Below are 23,879 nucleotides of genomic sequence, written 5' to 3'. Positions count from 1 at the left end.
TTGGCTTGCCCTCCCCTCCTCCCCTGACCCACTTCTCCTTTTGCCTTTCCCTCTTCTGTTAATGGAAAGTGGTTCTCCAGGCATCAGACTGGAAGCTTGGAGCTGGCCCTGTGTATCCCTCCCTCTGTCTCCATTTCCTTCCCCATCAGGTGCTCAGTTATGAGCTGTGCGCACAGGGTGTCTTGATTGAGCTCCTACCTCCTTTTTATTTTCATGGCTCCTACTCTAGTTCACCCTGTTGGCACCTGGACCCTTGAGCCTCATAATTTGTGTCCTAACTCCAGACGCCCCCTCCTTCATCGTGCCCATGTCTGTCAGGTTATAGCGTGTCTCTGTGCATGTAGCCACCGCTTAGGTTCAAAACCCACTAGACACTCCCCTTCATGTAACAACAGCAAACACTTATACAGTGCTTGCTGTGTGCCAGGCCCTATTCTAAGTGTTTTATATATATTTACTCTTTTAATCTCAAAATATCCCTAGCACATTGGTACTATCGTTCATTACCCCTTTATTAAATTGGAAAACCATGGAACAAAGAGTTTAAGTAATTGATTTAGCTGGATCTGAGGTTGAGAAACTCTCCAGCTAAGTACCAGTGCAGGGATTTGAACCCCAGCAGTCTGACTCCAGCGTCTAACCCTTAACCCTGGTACTATGCTGTTTACTGAACCAGGAATCTTCTTTAGGACATTTAAGGCCCCATCCAACATGGTACCAGATGCCCTCTCTAGCATTGTTTTCTACTCCCCTTTGTACATCCTGTATTCTGGTCAAATTGGGTTTAATGAAATAGTGGGACTGACTCTTCTTAGTATTTGTCACTTTTATTTGTACCAAAATTTTATTATGAAAAATTTCAAACATGGAAAAGTTGAATTCCTTATACAGCAAATATCTCCTACCCACCACCTAGATTCTATAATTTACATTTTACTAAAATTGCTTTATCATGTATTTATCTACCTATCCATCCGTCTGTCCACTCATCACTCCATCTTTTTCTCATCTTTTTTTTTTTGGATGCATTTAAAATTAAATTTCAGACATCAGTACATTTCTCCCCAAACACTTCCCCTGTGGTCCTTTCTCCTGGCTCTTTGCCGGCCTTAAAGACGGGAGTGATGTGGCCAGAAGCCATGGAATTCCCGCAGCTACCGGAAGGTAGAAGAGACAAGGAATGTATTTTCCCCCAGAACCTCCAGAGGGAGTGCGGCCTTGCTGACACCTTGGTTTCGGCTCCGTGATGCTGATTTTGGATGTATAGTCTCGAGACCTGTGAGGGGACACGTTTCTGTTGTTTCAAGCCACTAGTTTGTGGTCGTTTGTTACAGCAGCAACAGGACACTTATACGTAAGGGAATGTAGAGAAGGATACAATAGGACAGATTGTGGAGGGAGGAGGCTCATGCATCCATTATTCTAAGGTGCAAACCTGGTCTGTCTGAGAAAGAGAATGCTCGTGTGAAGACTGGCTCCCTGGAAAATGTGGACAGAAACAGCTTAGCAGGTAGAAGATGGGCAGATTTGGTGTGGATGTATTTGAAGTGATGGCAGCTCATCCAAGTGAAATGTACAGAAGGCATCTAGACACAGGGGCCCTAGAAAGATGGAGGTAAAGAACAGGGTTCTCCACCAAGGTTCATGCTCTTTCAGCGCACACACGCACACACACACACTCTCATAGTCTCTCTCCCACTGTCTCTCTCCTCTCTCTCTGTCTGTCTCTGTCTCTGTCTCTCTTGGAATTGGGGAGGTCCAGGGATTGAAGGAGAGGCGGATTACGGTAAGACAACATGGAAGGTCCCGGTTCTGCAGGTTTAGGTCCATAGAATGGTGCTGAGGACCCAGGAGGAGGTGTAGGTTCGCTGGTCTGAACGCAGTGGAGTGATGAGAGGCACATCTGATCTTGCTTCCTCTCCTCATTTCTTTGCAGCTTCAGCCTGAAGCCAGGAAGACCTCCGAGGACCTCCTGTCGCCATCAGCTCAGCTTCCTCTAGGCCAAAGCTTTGTGCAAAGCCACTTTCAAGCACAGTACAGGTAAGAATGGGGTGTGTTTAGAATCTGTCCTTAAGGGCTCAGCAAACTCCTATGCTGGTAACTAACCTCCCTTTGCCCGAGATTACAAAACAACAGAAACCATAAACACCCTTCTCTCTCCCATTATAAATCCCAATTAACCACTAACTTCTACTGTCTCTGACCCTCAGTATTTCATTTTTTTGTGTTTTTTATTTTATTTTTGGCTGCGTTGGGTCTCCGTTGCTGCGCACGGGCTTTTCTCTAGTTGCGGTGAGTGGGGGCGACTCTTCATTGCGGTGCGTGGGCTTCTCATTGCGGCGGCTTCTCTTGTTGCGGAGCACGGGCTCTAGGCACGCGGGCTTCAGTAGTTGTGGCTCGCAGGCTCTAGAGCGCAGGCTCAGTAGTTGTGATGCACGGGCTTAGTTGCTCCACGGCATGTGGGATCTTCCCGGACCGTCGCTTGAACCCGTGTCCCCTGCATTGGCAGGTGGATTCTTAACCACTGTGCCACCAGGGAAGCCCCCTCAGTATTTCTTTTCTTTCTTGCTGTCTCCTGGGCCTTCCATCCCCCCCTTGAAGGAGAGGTGATGCAAGCATGGTTCTCCAGAGTATGAATGTGGAGGCCAGGATCTCCCCAGCAGGCCATCATTGAGAAGTGGATGAGATCTTTCTGGTTTGTTCTTTATTGCCAGAGAGCCAAGTTTCACACATTATTTCCAGCATAATGGAGGATATAAAAGATATATAATTATATAGACTCTGACTTCAGAAAGTATATGTTCTCTTTGGGCTTTTATATATGACAGTTCAGAGATTCACATAAGGCAGAATATTTTCAAGAATGACAATGTTGTAGCGAAAGCACTAACCCCCGGGGCTTCTCGGAGGAGGTATGCGTCTCCACGGGCTCTGCAGGATGAATAGGGTTGAAAAGGGTGGGAACATATTCAATGAGAGTGACATCCGCTTCGAGGTGGGAATGAGCTCAGTGATCAAGATTGAGGGGAAGCCACTGGTTACATATATGTTCGCCCAGATAGTTTTTGATTTAACTTAGAAGAGCCCAAGGAGATGAGGTACAATCTGGGGTCAGGCATTTCGCAAGGACACATAGTAAATGGCAGAAGCAGGATTTGACCTTTGATAAATCTCTGAAGCACAAGTCCTGTTTCTGCTTCTTTGTAATTCTTCCTCTTGGGTGGCTCTTCCATCTGACCTTGTTCTTTTCCTGTGAGGTTCTGCTGTTACTTCATGCACAAAAGCTTTGCCTTCATGTTCTCCATTATGGATACCAAAACTTTTTTTTTTTTTTTTTTGCGGTACGCGGGCCTCTCACTGCTGTGGCCTCTCGCGTTGCGGAGCACAGGCTCCGGACGCACAGGCTCAGCGGCCATGGCTCACAGGCGCAGCCGCTCCGCGGCATGTGGGATCCTCCCGGACCGGGGCACGAACCTGCGTCCCCTGCATCGGCAGGCGGACTCTCAACCACTGCACCACCAGGGACGCCCCAAAACATTTTTTTATATTTTTCTTTTGGATGTTGCATTAAATCACTTTCAAAGGTGGGTTTTTCTCTGAGTCTTCTGCATGCTCTTCTCTTTCCTTTGCCCTGTTGTCTTTTTCATAAGCCTCCTGTTGGTTTTTTATCTCTTATTTACTTCAAACAAAGTAACAATTATTCAGCCTTCTAGAATTCACTTACAGCCGTTTACTTCCATACTTTTGGGAGATTTGTATTCTTTGTATTTAGAAAGGAGAATATGACTTAAAATTGCCCAGAAATTGTGCTAATTTAGGATTTATGTTATATTCATGGATCGTCCATAATATAATTTGGATGTGATCACTGTCTCTGAGGTGATTATTTATTTAGGAAGAGCAAGTAGTTTCGGAAACACTTTGGAAGAATGCCAAAGCTGCTTTCCCACTGGAACAGAAAATCCATAGCACTTGAGAAGTTCCCTCACCCTGCCCCACCAGGGAGAAGGACTTCAAACGACCTTGAACGACAGCCACAATGACCCTGGGGCACTCCCCTCCTGCCCTGGCTTGCTTACCACATTGGGTAATTCAGATCTCTTCTGGATGAGCCCCAGTCTCATCGTTGTCCATGAAGAAATGCCCACTGGAAGCAGCCACATAGCACAGGGAGATCAGCTCGGTGCTTTGTGACCACCTAGAGGGGTGGGATAGGGAGGGTGGGAGGGAGGGAGACGCAAGAGGGAAGAGATACGGGAACATATGTATATATATAACTGATTCACTTTGTTGTAAAGCAGAAACTAACACACCATTGTAAAGCAATTATACTCCAATAAAGATGTTAAAATATAAAAAAATAAAATAAAATAAAATCCCCCCTCCCAGAAAAAAAAAACAGAAATGCCCACTGATTTCCTAAGAGAAGTGGTGATGCACTACGAGATTTACATGGAGGAAACCTAGATTTCGTGTCTACTAACTCACCTTTTAGCCATGAAAGCTGCTTGCAGGGCATCTGTCTTATCTCCAGGTACTCAAAGCAGAGGCTGCTTGAAAGCAAAATAAGGAGACAGAGGAAAAGAATAGAGGAGGAGGGAGAAGAAAATCTAGAAGGAGGGAGGGGGAGGCATAAGGCAAGGGCGGGTTAGAGCTTGGGGAAGGGTCACCATGATTGGCTTCAGGTGCCCCTCCTCTGTGTCCCCCGTACCATAGATCTGCCTCCTTTCTCCACTCACTCATTCTCTCTACCTTCTTCCCTCCTTGTCCACACATCCTCTTTTCCTTCTTGCACATCCTTGAGCATCTGATACTGCGCTTGGTCCAGTGGCTACAACGAAGAGTGTAACTCCTTGCCCACAAGAGGAAATACTAACCAAGCAGATCCCTTTATTCTCTGGGTATTTAATCCATGCCTACTACGTGCCAGGTCCTCTTCTAGGTGCTGGGAATTGAGCTGTGAAAGGAGTCAGCCCCTGTTCTCAAGGAGCTCACATTCTACTGGGGGAGGTGTTAGATAATACACACGTAATACACACGCAACAATTTGCAACGATGATGAATGTCGCCTGGGAGGCGGGGTAGGCAGCTAACCTTAGATAAGGTGTTCAGGCCAGGCTTCTTTGCAGAGGGGACATTTGAGCTGAGAACTGAGTGACAAGGAGCCAGCCGTTGAAATACTTGGGGACAGGGTATTCCAGGCAGGAAAAGCAGCAAAGAGTCTGGGGTGGGAGTGATCCAGGCAAGTTCAAGGAACAGAGGGCCATCGAGTAGTGAGGGGTGGGAGGTGAGGCTGGACAGGTGGGCGCGCACCTGGTCGTGTGGGTTGTAGCCTCAGGGGCAAAGGGAACCACTGCAAAGTTTAAGGCAGGGTGTGGTCTAATTTTCCATTTAAGCAATTGGCTGGTGGGGACTTCCCTGGCAGTCCAGTGGTTAAGACTCCGCACTTCCACTGCAGGTGGCACAGGGCCGATCCCGGGTCGGGGATCTGATCCCACGTGCCCTGCGGTGTGGCCAAAACAAAAAAGAAGAAAAAAGAAAGGAATTGGCTGGTTGTTTTGGTGATGAAGTGAGGCAGGGCTGGGAGCTGGAGCAGCAGGTGATGTGCTGTTCTCTCAGTGGGAGAATGGTGGTGGCTGGACCATGAGGTAGTGATGGAGATGGAGGGACGTGGGCTGGTGGGGAACAGAGTCAACAGGACTTGCCAGCGGGTTTAAGGGTCAGGGGCGGAGGGACCAAGGAAACAATGAGCATCTAGGGCGACTCCTGGGTTTTTACATAGTTGTATAACTGGCACGTGCTTTGATGGAAAAATGGAGGGAGCTTTGAAGTGCATGTTATGGATGCGAAAGCGGAAAAAAACTCGTTTGCCTTTGCATTACTCTTGACTACTTCCACGCTCACAATCCTTCTGACCCCAGATGTGTGGGTGTTTTTCCCACACCAAGCAATTCTGCGATTCTCTCTGGACGCCAACTGAGTGTCCTACAATTTAACTCAATTCTGGCACTACCTACTTAGAGCGGGCACGGACGCCGCAGGTTAAGGGCTCAGTCCCAGCGGACTGCCTGCCCACCGGACACCAATTGCAAGTCCCGGGTCGTCACCTGCGCTGCTGACTGACTGGCTATAAATTGGAGGTTTCCACGGCCCCCTCCTCAGGTTCAATGATTTGCTAGAGTGGCTCACAGAACTCAGGAAAACCGTTTACTTACCAGGTTACCAGTTGATTTGGAAAGGCTATAACTCAGGAACAGCCAGATGGGAGATTCATAGAGCAAGGTCTGTGGGAAGGGGCGAGGTTCTGCACCCCTCGCTGGGTGCACCGCCCTCCCAGCACCTCCCCACGGTCACCAACCTGGAAGCTCTCCCAGCCCCTTCTGCTGGGGTTTTTATGGAAGCAACATTATGTAGGCATGATTGATCCAATTATTGGCCATACGTGGTTAACTCAACCTCTGACCCCCCTTTTTTTTTTCCCAGGAGGTAGGGGTGGAGCCCTCTAATCCCATGCTTGGTCCCTCTGGCAACAAGCCCCCCTCCTGTGGTTTTCTCTGGGGGCTTTCCAGATATCACCTCATTAGCATAAACTCAGGTGTGGTGGGATGGGGTTTGTTATGAATAGCAAAAGATGCTCCTTTTACCTTCATTCTTGCTCTTATCACTTAGGAAATTCCAAAAGCTGTAGGAGCTCTGTGTCTGGAACAACTGTTGGAGACCAATTATATATTTCTTATTATAAATCACAGTATCATAAGGCGTGAGTTAGGGGAGGATTCGTGAAGAAGTGACATTTGAGCTGATCTGAGACTAAGGACCGCAAGGACCCTTTGTCGATTACTATAGAATGATGAGTAAGAAGCAAGATATTCATGCTGGAAAAAAAGACTGGTGACAGCTAAAAATAGCTGCTTTCTGCCTACTGGTCCAGAGTTAAGAAAAAATGTAGTTAGAGACGTCCACCTAGGCTAGGACTTTTGAGGTCTGAAAAGTGATTTTCTGTAGCCGTTGGTGGGCACCAGCTCCACACTGGAGCCCCTGAGGGTGATACTTGCTGTCCTGGACCCTCTTCAGCCTCTTTTCCTTGGGGGGAGGTTGCCTGGGATGAAGGGCCGCCCTGGCATCGGCCTTTATGAAACTGAAAGCTGGAAATGTTATTATGGGTTAATTCAGAGATCCCTGTTCACCGAGATTCTCCCTCCATCTCCCTTGTCCTCTTTCTTAGGGGGCTGAGTTTTTGCCTTTGGCTGGAGGAGAGAAGGAAGAATAGAACTGGGGTGCTGGAGGTTATAAACTAGAGGACAAATAATTCGTTATTCTGTATGATTATTACCACAGCCTGAAAACATCTGCCAGTTTAATTGCCAAGGATTGTTGCAACGTTGGAGTTTGGGCTACAGGTGGGACTGTGTGCGTGTGCGTGTGCGTGTGCGTGTGTGTGTGTGTGTGTTCATCTCTTCACAGCATTCATAGCTTTTATTCACAGAAAGCCTAATCTGGTCCCCGTTACAGGCAGCATTCCCTTTTAGGCAGAGTATGTTTTGGAAGACTTCCTCAGAACAGATCTTGGAGAGGTGACATCTTGCTTGTGCGTCATCATAATTACCTTGCCGACTTGGACATCCGTCTCGCCAGCCAGCGAGCAGGTGAAGCTGGCCAGGTTGGAGGTGTCAGACATATATTCAGCAGCAGTGAGAGGCCAGAATGTGAAACGAGCAGTGCCATTTCGGGACATTTGTAACCAGTGGAGAGCAAAGAGCAGTTCTGAGTTTCAGCAGCAGGTGAGAGGCTGGCTTTGGAATAGAAACAATTTGACAAGGAGGATGAAATAGCTTAGGGAGATGGGCAAGTGAACATTGAAAGGCATTGGGGTGATTTTCTGTCTCTTTCCTCTGTGAGTACCTGGGAGATAGTAGGACAGGACCGTGAAACTCTGGGGGAGATGGCAAGGACGAAAGGACCCCCAGGCCACATTTGAGGTGTAGATGGAGCCTGGTAACATCTGGAGTTTTCTGTGAAAGTGACACTGCCCTTCCCCCTGATCTGTTGGTCGCACTCACTTTCCTCATTTCTCATCCTTTGAGGAACAGGTGCATTTCATGTCCTCTCTGTGGTTTATTATGAAAACAATATATTTTCCCCATCCTTTAAATACAAAATTAGACCGTTCTGTGATTTCGCCAAACTACACATCTCTTGCTCCCTGCCAGAGATTCATGGCTGAATCTAAAGGCCATATCCCTGAATCAGTTGACTATGATGTATCTGCAAGAAAGATGCAGCCTCGCTTAGTTTTAGTAGCTTTAAAGAAAAAATGAATAAGTCAAAGAAAAATATTCCTTCTCATTTGTTCACTTAAATATGAAACAGGGATTTGGAAATTTCCCAAGGACAAAAATACATGTTTCAGGCCTATGTTACGCCACGGTACGTGATGGGTGAGGGGAGGAGAGGGGAGGGAGAGAAGCTGGTGTGGCAGAGGGGCCCCCACAAATGGCAGGTCCCCCTGCTGGTTGGAGCTTGATGTCTGATGCCTTCTTTTTACCAAATATTGCGATGGTTTTCCCAGAGGGAAATATACCAGAGAGTGATCGAACATTAAATACTCCGGTCTGTACTCGGTTCTGTTTTCTAAAATCACGGTTGGCATTCTATTAACTTGTATCCAGGAAAGCCTACTTGCTATGAGCAGAGCACTTAGGGTTGCCTGGGACAACACCCTGAAAACCTCAGGGGTTCTTGCTGGGCCCTGGCTTTTTCTGTTTTGTCTGCTCAATGGAAAACCAACCCAGCAGGACTGGTGCTTTCTGTCGAGATTCAGGAAACCTGATTCTGATCCCAGCTCCGGTTTTCTTGCTGACTTACCCTAGGGCTGTCCAGTGCTGAGAGCAGGACCTGTGGCGGAGTATTCTCCCCTATTCCCAAGGAAATTCATGTAGATTTTAGGAGAAGGAATGTAGCATCCAGAAACCCCTTATATCTTGGAAGAATATGGAGCATTATATGATGAAGGAAATAAAATAAGAGCACCCGGGTGGAATATAAAACTCGCCTTTCCCTCTCAGAGATGCATGCTAAATATGGGAGTGTTAAATTTCAAAGAGCTTAAAGAATATAAATAAACTATGTGGATCTACTTGTACTCACGACATGGTGATGGGCATGGGCTCTGGAACCTGAGCCAGCTCTGCCACTTAAGAGCTGTGTGTCCTTGGGCAAGTGACTTAACCTCTCTGTTTCAGTTTTTTCTTCTGTAAAATGGGGATCATCCTGGTTATTATGGCTAGCACACGGGTTAATCCATGCACAATGCCCAGTTTTTAGTAAATTCTTTCACCGTTAGCTGTTGCTACTAGCTGCTATTTCCTGAACTTTGTTTCCTTTAGCCGTACAATGAGGCAGGTGGATTGCATCAGTGGTTCTCCGCCTGGTTGAACACTAGAGTCACCTGGGGAGCTTTTAAAATTCTGATGACTGTGCCTCTCTCTCCCTGCTTCCCTTGAAACAGAATCTCGAGGAGTGGGGCCTGGACCTCTGCATTTGAAAAAAAGCATCCTATGTGATTCTGGGGCCCAGTGAGGCTGAGACCTTTGAGCTTGAAAGCTGTCACAGTATCTTTCTATTTGGAGGGGTTACAGCATCCCTTCCCATACTCAGTGCACTCATACATGTGACTAAACTTTATCCTTTTTAAGAAATTGAGATGAGTCACATAACATGAAATTAACCCTTTTAAGTGTGCAATTCAGCGGAATGTACACCCACCATGGTGTGCAACCACCAGTTTTTTCTGGTTCCTAACCATTTTTGTCACCCCCAGAAGAAAACCTGGTACCCATGAAGCAGTCACTCCCCAGGCCTCCCTCTTCTCAGCACCTGGCAACCGCCAATCTGCTTTCCGTCCCTGTGGCTTTACCCACTCTGGATTTTTCACATAATTGGAATCATGAATGTGGGGCCTTTGGTGCCTGGCTTCTTTTACTCACATGACGTTTTCGAGGTTCATTCATGTAACAAGTGTCAGGACCTCGTGGCTGAATAATAACCATTATGTGTCTGTAACACATTTTGTTTACCCGTTTACCCATTGACGGACACTTGAGTTGTATCCACCCTTTGACTATTGTGCATAATGCTGCCGTGAACCTCTGTGTACAAGGGTTTGAATACCTGTTTTCAGTTCTTTGTGGTACAGATCTCGGAGTGGAATTGCAATGGTGGCTCTCTGATTAACTTTTTGAGGAACCGCCAAACCGTTCAGTGTGATTAAACTTTCATGTGTATCCTCTACCCTCACAGATCTTCCTTGACCTGTCCCCACTGCCTGAAACAGAGCAACACCTTCGATCCTTTCCTGTGTGTGTCACTGCCTATCCCCTTGCGACAGACGAGGTACGTGAGCATCATGCCCGTGAACTTGACTTCCATCCTTGGGAATCTTTTGGGCTTGCAGCTGCATTTTCTCCTTTGCTTCTCAGCCAAGCTTTGCAGCTTGGGGACATTCAAGGATTGAATGGGACAATTAACGTGAAAGGTTACAGAGTCCCTTCTTTAGCCGAAGAAGGAATTATAAACATGCTTTTGTTTATCAGCCCTGTTGCCAGGCTTACGTCTTTAGCCCATTCAGAAGCCGGCACCAGCCAGTTGGTACTACTCAATCAGACAGGGGCGAACAGGAGAAAATCTATCACCCTCTGCTTTCCCCTGCTTTATTTCCAAATCCTTTTTCCTCTTAGTGAAGGTGTAGGAAAAGGTTTATTTAAAGAGCAAAGAAAAAGGAAAAGGGTTGTTAGGAGATATGAGGAAAAAAAAGAAAAGACGAGGCAGGGTTAGGTAGGAGGTGTGGTCACTGCAAAAGTAAGAAGCACATAGTGCAAGCATCCCAGAAGTCCAGGGCTTGGCAGTGACTGTTAAGGCGATGGCCCGTGTCAGTCTCATGGAATTTTAGCGAACTATATGGGGCGCCTTCACTGTCGTGGAAGCTGGCATTTCTTCCCTGGGTTCCTCACCTTCGTAAAAACCATTTTTCTTGCCCTCTGTCTGTTGGCATCCTCCATCTTTAGGATGCAGTGAAGACATGACGGCTTTGTAAAGCCTTTCCTGGCAACTTAATCCCCCTTTCCGCTCTGAATTCCTGTGCTGCTGACTGTCTATGCCACAAATATAACACTGGCTTATCCTATCATCGGATGATGGCTACTGACAGATACGAGCTGTGACACCTGGCCTGATGCAGCATCCCACAGTGGTTAGGACCACTGACTCTGGGGCCAGACTGCCCGGGTTCAAGTCCCAGTTCGGCTAACTAGTTGTATGAATTAGATAATTACTGCAGTATAGAGTAGGGGAAACAGGAGCTGGAGGGGTGAGCCCTGGTGTGCTGCTGGGGGTAGTAGGAAGTAGAACCAGAGAGAGTCCAGAGAGGCTGGGGGGCAGAAGGGCTGTATCCAATCACCGAGGGAGAACTTCAGGAGGAAAGGAGAGCCTCATCAACAGTGTTGAGTTGTCCTGGAAGAAGCTTGACTGCTCTACTTCTCAGACTTTGAAGTTTCTTTTTGCTTAAGATTATCTATTTAACAAACAGAACCTGGAGACTATATAGATCGGTACAGATGGTCCCTGACTTACGATGGTTTGGTATACAATATTTTGACTTTACAATGGTACGAAAGTGATGCGCATTCAGTAGAGACGGTGCTTCACATTTTGAATTTTGATCTTTTCCCAGATGAGCGGTATGAGGTGTGGTCCTCTCTTGTGAGGCTGGGCAGGGGAGCACCACAGCTCCCAGTCCGGCCTGGTGATCACGAGGGTAAACAACTGATACACTTAAAATCACTGTTTTTCACTTTCCATATAGTATTCAATAAATTACATGAGCGACTCAACGCCTTATTAGCACGGAAGCTTTGTGTTAGATGATTTGGCCCAACTGTAGGCTAATGTAAGTGTTCCGAGCACGTTCAAGGCAGGCGGGGCTAAGCTGTGCTGTTCGGTGGTTTAGTTTTATTAAATGTATTTTCGATTTAAGATGTTTTCAATTTACAATGAATGGGTTTGTCGGGATGTAATCCCATCATAAGTTGAGGAAGGTCTGTATTGTGATTCTTAATCAAATATCTTTTATTTTTAACTTGCTGGAAAAGTACACTCAGCTGAGACCCTTGGAGATTTGGCTCTCCACTGCCACCTGGTGGCAGCATACTTAAAGGGCAATGACCTGACCAGGAAGCAGAGATTTTGCCTAAGTGCTGAACTCGATCCATTATCAGTGATGGTGGCAACAATCCATGTCAGTCCTTTAAGGATGTGGCCTCCTTCCTATTTTCCAGATTCTTGAGCGTCACCTTGGTCTTCCCCTCTAAGAGCCAGCGGTCCCTGCGGCTTGGCCTGGCCGTGCCAGTCCTCAGCACGGTGGCAGCCCTGAGGAAGATGGTTGCAGAGGAAGGTGGCATCCCGGTGGATGAGGTGTGATGGGGCCTGGTGATGGGATTGATGGATGCTAACTGGGCCGGCTGTCTAGGGTGTTTAGGTTAATTTCTGGCTCGCGGTGATTCCTGAGTGACTCCTGAGTTTCTGTTTGATTAATAGTCCCTGGTGTCTGTGCTGACGGGGCCTTGACCTCTTCCTGCCTTTTCACAAAATAACCAGAAAAGGATACCGCCTTTGTCTTCCAAGAAGGTGGTAATGATTACAGTCTATCATCGTCATTTCAACAATAGCTGACTCTCAGTAGGGCTTACTAAGTGCTGAGTGCCATTCTGTGAACTTTATAGCTAATTTACTCCTCACCACCATCCTGTGAGGTAGATATTACAATTATCCTCATTTTAGCAGCAAGCACCGAGAAGTTGAGTGACTTACCCAAGGTCACACAGCTGGTAAGTGGCTGGGCCAGGATTTGAAATCAAACGCAGATGGTTTGATTTCACAACCACTATTCTATACTTTCACTCCCGAGAATATAAGCCAGGAGACCGAAGGGACAATAAATGAAATATAAGGAACTACTGAAGGAACTTGTGGTGTACATATGAGAGAGGCAATTTGGAAGAGAGTGGGATGGACGTGCTCCAATTTTTTTTTTTTTTTTTTTTTTTAGCATCTTGGTAAAGAGTTTGGATTCACTTGACTTTGGAGGGCAGACTCCTAACAGGGACCCCCAGGAAAGGACAGGGTAGAAGTGATGGTGGTGAACAGCAATGCAGTATGATGAGAAGGGCTCGCAGTGGGGTTCTAATTGTGATTCAGTCCCTTCTAGTTTTCTGACCTTGGACAAAGTAATTGGTCATCTGTTTCTTTAACTGTAAAATGGAAATTTTACACTTCCCTGGTGACCTCGTGGGATTGTTTTCTAATTAAAGAGTATTTTTAACCTTTTTGTTAAGGAATAACATAGGTACAAGAAAGTGTCCATGTCTTAGGGTTATAACTTGAATTTTTGCATGCGTGTACATACGTGTAACCACCATGATTATTGAGGCTTTCCATCACCCCAGTGGACTCCTTCCTGCCCCCACCCAGTCAATCCCTCTAACCTCTCTCACCATTTTAATGAGGATCTCAACTGGGGAAAAAAAATGTGTGTATCTTGCTTTGTAAACCCAAAGTGCTATATGGGAATCTATAGTGAGGGAGAGAGTAGGACAGTGGGTGAGAGAGTCTTGGGGGAAAAAATAGCAGTAATAAAAGATCAAAAGGGGAGAAGTCTAAGAGAGGTAGAGTTTGAAACTTTAAGAGAGTAAAAGGACTGTCAGGAATTTAAAAGGCATCATGGGGACTTCCCTGGTGGCGCAGTGGTTAAGAATCCGCCTGCCAATGCAGGGGACATGGGTTTGAGCCCTGGTCCAGGAAGATCCCACATGCCACGGAGCAGCTAAGCCCGGGTGCCACAACTACTGAGCCTGTGCTTCAAAACCCCCGAGCCACAACTGCTGAGCCTGCGTGCCACAACTACTGAAGCCCGTGTGCCTAGAGCCCATGCTCTGCAATAAGAGAATCCACCACAATGAGAAGCCTGCGCACCACAACAAAGAGTAGCCCCCGCTCGCCGCGACTAGAGAAAGCCCACGCACAGGAACGAAGACCCAACACAGCCAAAAATAAATTAAAAAAAAAAAAAAAAAAGACTTACAGGGGACTTCCCTGGTGGCACAGTGGTTAAGAATCCGCCTGCCAGTGCAGGGGACACGGGTTCGTATCCCTGGTCCGGGAAGATCCCACATGCCGCAGAGCAACTAAGCCTGTGCACCACAACTACTGAGCGTGCGCTCTAGAGCCTGCGAGCCACAACTACTGAGCCCACGTGCCACGACTACTGAAGCCCACGCACCTAGAGCCCGTGCTCCACAACAAGAGAAGCCACCGCCACGAGAAGCCCGCGCACCGCAACGAAGAGTAGCCCCCGCTTGCCACAACTAGAGAAAGCCTGCGCGCAGCAACGAAGACCCAACGTAGCCAAAAATAAATAAATAAATATTTTTTAGAAAAAGACTTATAAATAAATAAAGGCATGATGTGTTTGTTAAGTTCCCTTTGAGAAACTAGAGGGAAAGTGATCCTCCTCATTCCAGGTGATCTTGGTTGAACTTCATCCCAGTGGACTCCAGCGCTCTTTCTTTGATGAAGAGGACTTGAATACTATTGCAGAGGGAGATAATGTGTATGCCTTCCAAGCCCCTCCGTCACCTGGCCAGGAGATGCTCTCAGGTACAAGAGTGCTTTGCATAATGTTATTTGGATATTATGAGTTACAGGTTTGAGACGATACTCATTGGGTGCTAAGGCAAAAGACACTTAATTTTAGTACTTGGAAGTATCAGGCTTATCTTCTCCGATATTTGTTGTACAGATGGTTGATTAAAAAAGTTAATCAACTAAGACAGGGGTTCTTGAAACCTTAGTATCAGAGTCACCTGGAGGTCTTGCTTAAACAGATTTCTGAGCCCTGCCCACAGTGTTTTTGACTCCGTAGGCCAGGGGTGGGGCCTGAGAAATTACATGTCTAGCAAGTTCCCAGGTGATGCTGACGCTGCTGGTCCTGGGACCACATTCTGAGAACCACTGTTCAGTATAGGTGCTGGGGTAATCTTTGTCTTCAGGGCTCTTATGGTTCAAGGTCAGTGCTCGAAGTAAAACTGTTACAAACTGGAGCATAGATGGCCAAAGAGATTATTAAATGACGTTTTGTTAACAGTCCCGCTTCCCTCTGTTAACTTTTCCTAAACTTTGGATAGGCAAAGATGGTCAGTTTCTGACAGCCTTTCGTTGTAGGTCAGTATCCATTTTGGTCCAATTAGCCAGTCAGTAAGGCTCATATTTAGAGGACCTTGTGCCACTGTTACACACATACCCCAGATGAATCCTATGTCCTGGACCATATCCTCGGCCAGCCTAGGTGGCAGGCAGGCTGTGGGAACTGAGTGTCTGCAGTTGCTCTGAGTCAACAGAGAGACTCTGGGCCTGGAACAGGACATTGACAGGCCCTGATTATGTGATAACTCAGTGAAATAGCCCTCATTTCAGATTCAATCACAGGACACATCTGTGCCTTAAAAGTAAAATTTCAGAGCTGATTGGAAATTGAGGATGGTCCAGTTCCTCTACTTCCTCAACAATAAAGATTCTTACCTTCTCTCTGTACCCCTTACGTTGGTGTTCTAAGAGAGCGGATACTCTACAGCTCTCTGATCAAAGCATATGAGCAACCAAAATCATTTTGGTGTATTTTTCAGATTGGCTTTGAAAAGTATTAATTAAAATCCCCGCCTATACTTTAAAATTGGCTGACAGCAAATTCACTACCATGTATGTCATCTTATGACCAGTGCCTGATGGAGCAAGTGCCATGAACCTTAATATCACTTCCCCTGAAGCCCTCCAGCGTCTCCCAAGGGTGGTTAATGGATGATCAAAGAGAAGAGGGGCTAGAAGCCAGGGTTCTGACGCAGCGCAGCAGCTCCTTTAAGAACACAAATGTAATTCTCGCCCTTCAGCTCGTCCATCTGGTCTACCCATCTCCCCACGCTTGGCAGTCCGCGAGGGTCAGCGATTATCCCTGCCCGTCCACAGCGAGACCACGGTGCTAATCCTCTTCTGTAATTTGGTGGGCTCAGGCCAGCAGGCCAGCAGGTATGTTTAACTTCATCCTTCTTTTACATGATGTCTGGGTTGTGTCAACGTGTACTTGGAATTTGTGCTAGAATAATTCTAATTTGAAAAAAAATCAATATCCATTCTCAAAGTTGATCAACAAGGAGTAGGGAGTAAGGTACTTCCTGATCAAGAGGATCAGAAATGACTGCCTTCAGCAGATGGCTAACATTGTCCTTAACAATTGAGCACATCGGAGGTTTCCCTGTTGGTTTTAGGAACAATGATTTTTGCTCTCACCATTATTTTATACTGTGCTGTAAGGCCTAGGCAGTGCAGTAAGACAAAGGAAAAAGAAACTGGCTATTGGAAAGAGGAGGTAAAATGACCACTATTTGCAAATTATATTATTTTCTATCCAGAAAACCAAGAACTTGAAAGTAATTAGAACTAATGAAAGAGCTCAGGAAAGTGACTGGTTGCATAACAAATATACAAAACCAGATAGCTTTCTTACAGAATGCAAATAAAATGTTTAAAAAATATTACTCCAATGAAAAAATTTTAGATGGATAAAACGTTTGTAAAATGTATCTGGAAGAACAAACTCGTAAGAGTAGCCAGAAAATATTGGGGGCAGGAGAAAGAAGGAAGAGGGATTTTTCTAGTGAAACAGAATAAAGTTTTAATTATTAAAATATTGTGATACAGGCGGAAGTGTATACACTTAAATCAATGACACAGGTCATTGAGAACAGGTCAAGTGTACTTCAGTATTTGTTAGATGATAAAAATGGTGTATTTCATATTAGTAAGGAGTGAATGAATTATTTAATACTAAGCCTGGGCTAACTGATACTTTGCTTTCTTTTTATTTTAAATAATCAATATTTTTACTCCCGCCATAAATTCTCATGTATATATTGATTGGAGAGGTAATTACAGAAAAGGAAACCATAAAATAACTTGAAGGTAATATAGGGGAATATTTATATCTTTGAGTTGGGGGCTGTTTTAACACCTAAGGCAGGAGGCTATCAAGGAAAAGTCTAATGTTTTCAATACATTTAAAATGCTAAGCTAAGAGCACATTTGAAAGGCAAAGCCAAACGAAGAAAAGTATTTACATCATGTGACAGCTGAAGGATGCATATCCGTCATATAAAACCTAGCTCTCAGATTAGGGACAGAAATAGTATTCTTTTAGTAAAATGAGCCACAGAGATGAACATTAATTCACAGAAGAAATACAGGCATAGTTTAAAATATTCAGCTTCGTTAGTAGTAGAAGAAATTCTGATGGCAATAGCAAGATGCTATACTTAACCTTTCAGACTATTAAAAAACTTTAAAAAATTGATAATACTCATTCCGGGCAAGTGTCAAGAGAATGGGGCACATGCTTCACGGGTAAGTTGGTGTGGCTTTTCTAGAGGGCAGGTTGGAAATTAATAGCTTTGGTCTTATTTCCACTTCTGGAACTTTATCCCAAAGAAACAATTAGTCATGTGCACCCAAAGGCGTAGGCAGAAGGACGTGTATAGTTCCTGCCATGAGCAAGCATTGCTTAAATAAAAAGTTGGAAACAACCCAAATGCCTAGTAATAGAGGATAAGGTAAATAAACCCAATCTGTCTATTCAACAATTGACGCCCGGTGCCCTTGCCCATCCAGTGCACCAGCTCGTACTTAACTTTCGCAAAGTTAATTCAACAGTAGCACATTCTTACCCCATTGGATCTTCACGCAGCCTTGCAGGTGGGGCCAGAGAGCAGTCAAAGGTCAGTGATTTGTCCAGAGGTACCCAGGACAGAGCTGGAATTGACAGCAGGCAGTCTGGGCACCACAAGCTCACTGCTGCATGCTCATCGGATCGGGATATGGAAAACATTCCCAGTTGTGAGAATATTCCGATACACAAAGCCATCGACGTGTCCACTGGGCTTATCTCTGCCTGGCTTTCCTCTGGGTCCTGTGCTCTTTCTCTGGGGAAGAGGGTTTCCCAGCCACCTCTTTACACTGCCATGTCTCCATTCATAACGAGGGTCTCAGATGGGCAATTTTGTATTGTGTTTTGTGCTCAACTCTTATCCAGTTGAGAGAAGCCAATGAGTAGAGCCAATGCTCTTGACTGTTGGGTATTGTTGGTTTTTCTTTTGCCGAAATAACCTCATTTCCTTGGATTTCCAGGTTTGGGCCACCTTTCCTGATTAGGGAAGACAGAGCCATCTCATGGGTCCAGCTCCATCAGTGCATTCTCAGCAAGGTCCGCTATCTCATGAAGAGCGAGGCTTCCGTACAGGTCAGTGTGTCAGTGTGTGTGTGTGTGTGTGTGTGTGTGTGTGTATGTGTGTTGTCGGGGGGTGGGGTGTGGAGAGAGGGATGTAGGAATCTAGTGGTAGCTCAGGAGAGACAAGCATTTGCTGTCAGTGACAGTGTTCGCACTGTCGTGTCAAACAACTTTGATTTATATGCAAGAAAATAACCGTTTTATGGTCCGTGCTGTGTCTCTCTTTGTGGCATTACAAAATACCTTTCATGGACGGAGCTTTTGCTCGTTAAATCTTTCAAAACATCATTGGAAGAAAGAGTGGGATTTACATCATTCTTCTCAGTTTTGTATATTTATGGCTTCCCATAGTTCTTCTTGGAGGGGAGCTTATTGTAATAAACTGTAACTTATACATTTGGATCAAAAATTTCAAGGGACTTGAGGTATAACTTCTGTGGAAAATTAAAATCGATGTTTATGTCCAAATATGAAAACCTAGGTATTAAAACAGTTTTGTCCAGTTTTCGAAAAACAGGTTAAAAACTCAAGGGGAAACACCTTTTTTTTGTTTTTTTTGCGGTATGCGGGCCTCTCACTGTTGTGGCCTCTCCCGTTGCGGAGCACAGGCTCTGGACGCGCAGGCTCAGTGGCCATGGCTCATGGGCCCAGCCGCTCCGCAGCATGTGGGATCTTCCCGGACCGGGGCACGAACCCGTGTCCCCTGCATCGGCAGGCGGACTCTTAACCACTGCGCCACCAGAGAAGCCCGGGAAACACCTTTTTGCCTTGCTCATTTATTTATTCTCAGACTGGTAGTTTCCAAATAAAAACAACAAATTCTAAAACCATTCCTTTCAGCCCCGATAGTATCAGAACCTGTTCTGAGGGCTGCTTGGCATAGAAGACATTAACATGTTTAGGGACATGTCAGTAGCCTCAGAATTTTTGTTTTCCCCCAACTACTCTCTAAGTAAGAACTTTTCATTTGGGGGAGGTACCAAACATTTCACAGGGATTTCTGCATAGTTCTTCATAATTCATGTTCCTTCTTGCTTAGGGAAAACCGTACATCTGATTCGGGATTTACACGAAATACCAGTTTGTTTAAGACCTTTTCTACATTTGCACCAAATCTTTATCTCCAAAGGATTTTTGCTTCATGAACTGCCCAGCAGATCTGCCGTGGTGCCCAAATTAGAAACTCGAACTTCTCCCTAAGTAGGTCAGAATATCTAGTAATAGCTTTAGCTTTCCCCAAACCCTGTGCTCCTGGCTGTTGAGAGTGGATGAAACGGCTTTCATGCAAACGTTGAACTCAGCTGTTCTTATTCTCCCCCTGGTCTCCCATGTGCTCTTGCCTCTGCATCTCTCCGGTCATTTCAATTTTAGAGACCGATGAAGCAGTCAGTGGGACCTGCAAAATTCGAATACAGGCAACCTCTAACTCAGCTACGGACGCTTGTCCATAGATACATTGACAAATGTGTGGATGCCCATGGCTTTATGTAAGAATAATGTGTTCTAAGTGGTTGTGAGGCTCCCAGGCTAGCTCACCCATCTAACCCACAGGCTTTTATATTTTGGGTTTTGTTGTTGTTGTTGTTTTGGCCGCTCTGCGTGGCTTACGGCATCTTAGTTCCCCGACCAGGGATCGAACCCTGGCCCCAGCAGTGAAAGCGCCGAGGCCTAACCACCTGACCACCAGGGAATTCCCAAGGCTTTTATATTTTGAAGAGTTTGAAAAGAATTTGAAAAGAATTGGTAATAATTTGGAAAGAATCCTGTCAGCCTTCTCAACATTGAACCAAAGAGATTAAAAGCAGTGAACATACATTGAAGGTTCCAAAGTGAATTTCCCTAGCCAAGAATGAAGGACAGGAAAATGTCTCTTACAAAAATGACCCATTTGCTGGATGGGATTAATTTATATGAATTATGAAGAAAAGAGATTGATCATTGCCTAGGAACTTTTCTGGTTCCTTTGTCAATTTTCTTCGTGGGCAGGCAGGGCGAGCTGCTTCTGTGCAGTGTAGGTGCCTTATTATGTTGCCATGCAAACAGCAAGGCTCCATTAGGGGTGCCAGGAAAAAGAGCTTTCTCCCCCAGATTTAACTAACTTCTCCTTGGGAAGTACACCCTCGCATGGCCAGCCCTGAATCCAAGCCCCTGAAGTCAGCTTGCTTCCAGCCATCAGTTTTGTGTTTGTTGAAGCGGCAGGTCAGCTAGAGTGTAGGTATAGTCCGGTGAGGCGTCCACACTCCCCAAATGTCACACTTATTGCCCCTCCCACCATCAGCTGCCATAGCCCAGGAGTCGGCTCACAGCTCCCTGACTATGTTTTGGGTCACACGGTCTTTGCCCTGTTCCTGTTTCTTTGAATTATAATGTTTTCCTTCTCTTCTCCTGCCTGAATTCAACCTACATTTCATCGGTGTTTTTTTGTTTGTTTGTTTGTTTTTTGCGGTACGCGGGCCTCTCACTGTTGTGGACTCTCCCGTTGTGGAGCACAGGCTCCGGACACGCAGGCTCAGCGGCCATGGCTCATGGGCCCAGCTGCTCTGCAGCATGTGGGATCCTCCCGGACCGGGGCACGAACCCACGTCCCCTGCATCGGCAGGCGGACTCTCAACCACTGCGCCACCAGGGAAGCCCTCATCAGTGTTTTTTAAGTAGAGATTTCTGCCACTTATCTTTGCCAGGCCTTGTAAGAACATTTCATTTTTTTTCTAGTCGTGGCCAAGGTCATCAGTGACAATTTTAAGAACTGTATTTCCATTGCTTGAAGAGACCATTGATTTTTTTTTTTAGACATTGTGGTAAAATGTATGTAATGTGTATTGTAACCGTTCACAAATGTACATTAATTATATTCACCATGCTGCATAACCATCACCACTATGCTCCCCAGATTTTTCACCATACCCACAAAAATTATACCCATTAAATAACAACTCCCCATTGCCCCAACCCCTAGCCTGTGAGAACCTCCATTCTACTTTCTGTCTCTATGAATTTGGCTACTCTAGGGACCTCATATAAACAGAATCATAGGGCTTCCCTGGTGGTGCAGTGGTTGAGAGTCCGCCTGCCGATGCAGGGCACACGGGTTCGTGTCCCGGTCTGGGAAGATCCCACATGCCATGGAGCGGCTGGGCCCGTGAGCCATGGCCGCTGAGCCTGCGCGTCCGGAGCCTGTGCTCCGCAACGGGAGAGGCCACAACAGTGAGAGGCCCGTGTACCGCAAAAAAAGTAAAATAAAATAAAAAATAAAATTAAAAAAAACAGAATCATACAATATTTGCCCTCCTGTGTCTGGCTTATTTCACTAAGCAAAATATTTTCAAGGTCCATCCATGTTGTATCATGCATCTGAATTTTCTTCCTTTTGAAGGTCGAGTAATATTCCATTGTGCATATATACCACATTTTGTTTATCCATCCATCTGTTGATGGATACTTGGGTTGCTTCTACCTGTTGACTATTGTGAATAAGGCTGTTTAAGGCTCACTTCAATTTCAGAAAAGTTAAAATATGAAAAAAATGTCCATCTTAGAATAACAACATAGGTGGTATTTCTTTTATGCAGCTTATTTCGACATGTATAAATACTTATTTAGCATTTGAGACGTAAAATGTACACTAACTTGCTTTTAGATAATTGCCTTATTTTGGTAATCTGGTGACAATAATAATCATCTTAATAAAGTAAATTAGCTGTTAATAATTAATGAACAGAATTGGTTTAATTCCCCATTAACTGCCAACATTTGCTCCAATTAAACCTGTGTTATCTTAAATCACTGTGTTCATTGTTTTGGAGAATTTAATGTGTTACACGGTATTAGATCACTATGTTAAAAGGTATAGGGTGTATCTTCTAAAAAAACTGAAGCCTTTATATCTCTGGATTTGGAATAATTATTAAGGGCATATTCAAAATACACTATAAGCAAAAGGTTACATTTTTTGAGTAACTTCTTTGCACTTAACCGTCTGATTCACACCAACATGTGGGATGACCTGCTTCCTGTTCTCGGCCGGGCAGAACCTGGGGTCACTGTTCTCCATCCGGGTTGTGGGGCTGTCCCTGGCCTGCAGTTACTTGTCCCCAAAGGACAGCCAGCCCCTCTATCACTGGACAGTTGACAGGTAAGGGGATGTTCCAGACGTGGTAAGAGAATGCATACGTTCCTACCTGACTAGACTCCTTCAAGGCTGTGTATCAATAAGACTGATGACAATCTTAGCTGCCTTTGGTCTTCAGCACCAGCGCCTGGGTTAGGTCCTTATACACATTCTGTGCTTTCAACCCTCATGTCTAGAGCGGGACTGACGGCCACTTCAGAGATGGGGAGACACTGAGGTTCCCAATGATTAGTGAATTTATGTACATTCACGCGGCTGGTTAAGGACTGTGTACTTCCGTGAGCTCAAAACCTGTTTTTGAATCATCTTGGTGACAGTTAGGGACGCATGTGACATCTCCACTTTTTTTCTTGCAGTACATTCAAAACCTTCTTTTAGGTGCAGACCCTCCTGTCTGTCACTCGTATATATGCGTCTTGGTTGTTGGTTTTTTTTTTTTTGGCCACACCACGTGGCTTGCAGGATCTTAGTTCCCTGACCAGGGATCGAACCCATGCCCCATGCAGTGGAAGCATGGAGCCCTAACCACTGGACCGCCAGGGAAGTCCCCATATGTGTCTTGTTGATTTCACATCTTCCACTATCTCCTTGTCCTGTCTCTTCCGCATTAAGGCCAGACAACCTCTTCTGAAATGGGCTGAGCCCAAGCAGCTGGAAAGAGTGATGGGTTGATTCACACTGAGATTTTCTGGGTATGGGAGGGTCTGGAAGGGGAAGACCTTTTAGGTCATGGAGGTGGACTGGAAGGTGCTCCTTTCACTGTGCAGTGGAGGAAAACCTAGCAGCTCATTTGAGGCATCATCAGAACTGGGTATTTGCTGAGGACGTTCAAGCAGAACGGCCTCCTCGACACTGAGAAGATGGCTGGGGCTGCAGTGGGAGGGCTGAGTCGTGGCCTTGCAGCCACCAAATCCTCAGAGCTCACCAGCTCCCAGGGGAGCTGGGACAGAGCCTTCAGGGGTGGGTTGAGGACCAAGTCTGCTGCAGACAGCACCTCCCCAGACCCCCGACCTCAGTTTCCATGCAGCTTTGGACATTTCTGTTGGGAACATCAGTCCTGGGGGTGGAGGAGAGAGTGGGAAGCAGGCTCCACGCCTTTGATGGGCTCCCTGTTCTCTCATCAGGGCTCTGCACCTCAGGAGGCCGGGAGGCCCCCCGCACATCAAACTGGCCGTGGAGTGGGACCGTGGCACCAAGGAGCAGTGAGTCCAGCAGAGCCCAGCTCCAGCAGAGGAGACAGGGCCTGTCCGTGCAAACGGACCTTCCTGCGCCAGTTCCCCTGATGCGACAGTGGGGTGTATGATGCCCCCCGGATGCCGTGTGGCCCATTCCTCAGAGAAGCCCCAATGGCAATTGTCTGTATATAAA

The 23,879-nt window shown here is 46.0% G+C and overlaps 1 protein-coding gene across 2 annotated transcripts in view; it reads left to right on the top strand.

Moving 5' to 3' along the window:
- The window catches only part of USP43 (ubiquitin specific peptidase 43), a 61,991-nt gene that overhangs the window by 17,536 nt on the left and 20,576 nt on the right, over positions 1-23,879 (top strand). For both annotated transcript variants that reach the window (XM_029212676.1, XM_029212675.1), the window contains exons 3-10: positions 1,937-2,040; positions 10,300-10,392; positions 12,333-12,468; positions 14,574-14,709; positions 15,996-16,131; positions 18,283-18,394; positions 22,411-22,514; positions 23,636-23,713. In XM_029212676.1, coding sequence (XP_029068509.1) covers positions 1,937-2,040; positions 10,300-10,392; positions 12,333-12,468; positions 14,574-14,709; positions 15,996-16,131; positions 18,283-18,394; positions 22,411-22,514; positions 23,636-23,713 — 899 coding nt within the window. The remainder of the gene's footprint in view (positions 1-1,936; positions 2,041-10,299; positions 10,393-12,332; positions 12,469-14,573; positions 14,710-15,995; positions 16,132-18,282; positions 18,395-22,410; positions 22,515-23,635; positions 23,714-23,879) is intronic.

The sequence above is a fragment of the Monodon monoceros genome, unplaced genomic scaffold, assembly GCF_005190385.1.
Source record: "Monodon monoceros isolate NGI ecotype Baffin Bay Population unplaced genomic scaffold, NGI_Narwhal_1 Super_Scaffold_9, whole genome shotgun sequence".
Taxonomy (NCBI): domain Eukaryota; kingdom Metazoa; phylum Chordata; class Mammalia; order Artiodactyla; family Monodontidae; genus Monodon; species Monodon monoceros.
This window is presented reverse-complemented; position numbering and strand designations above follow the sequence as displayed.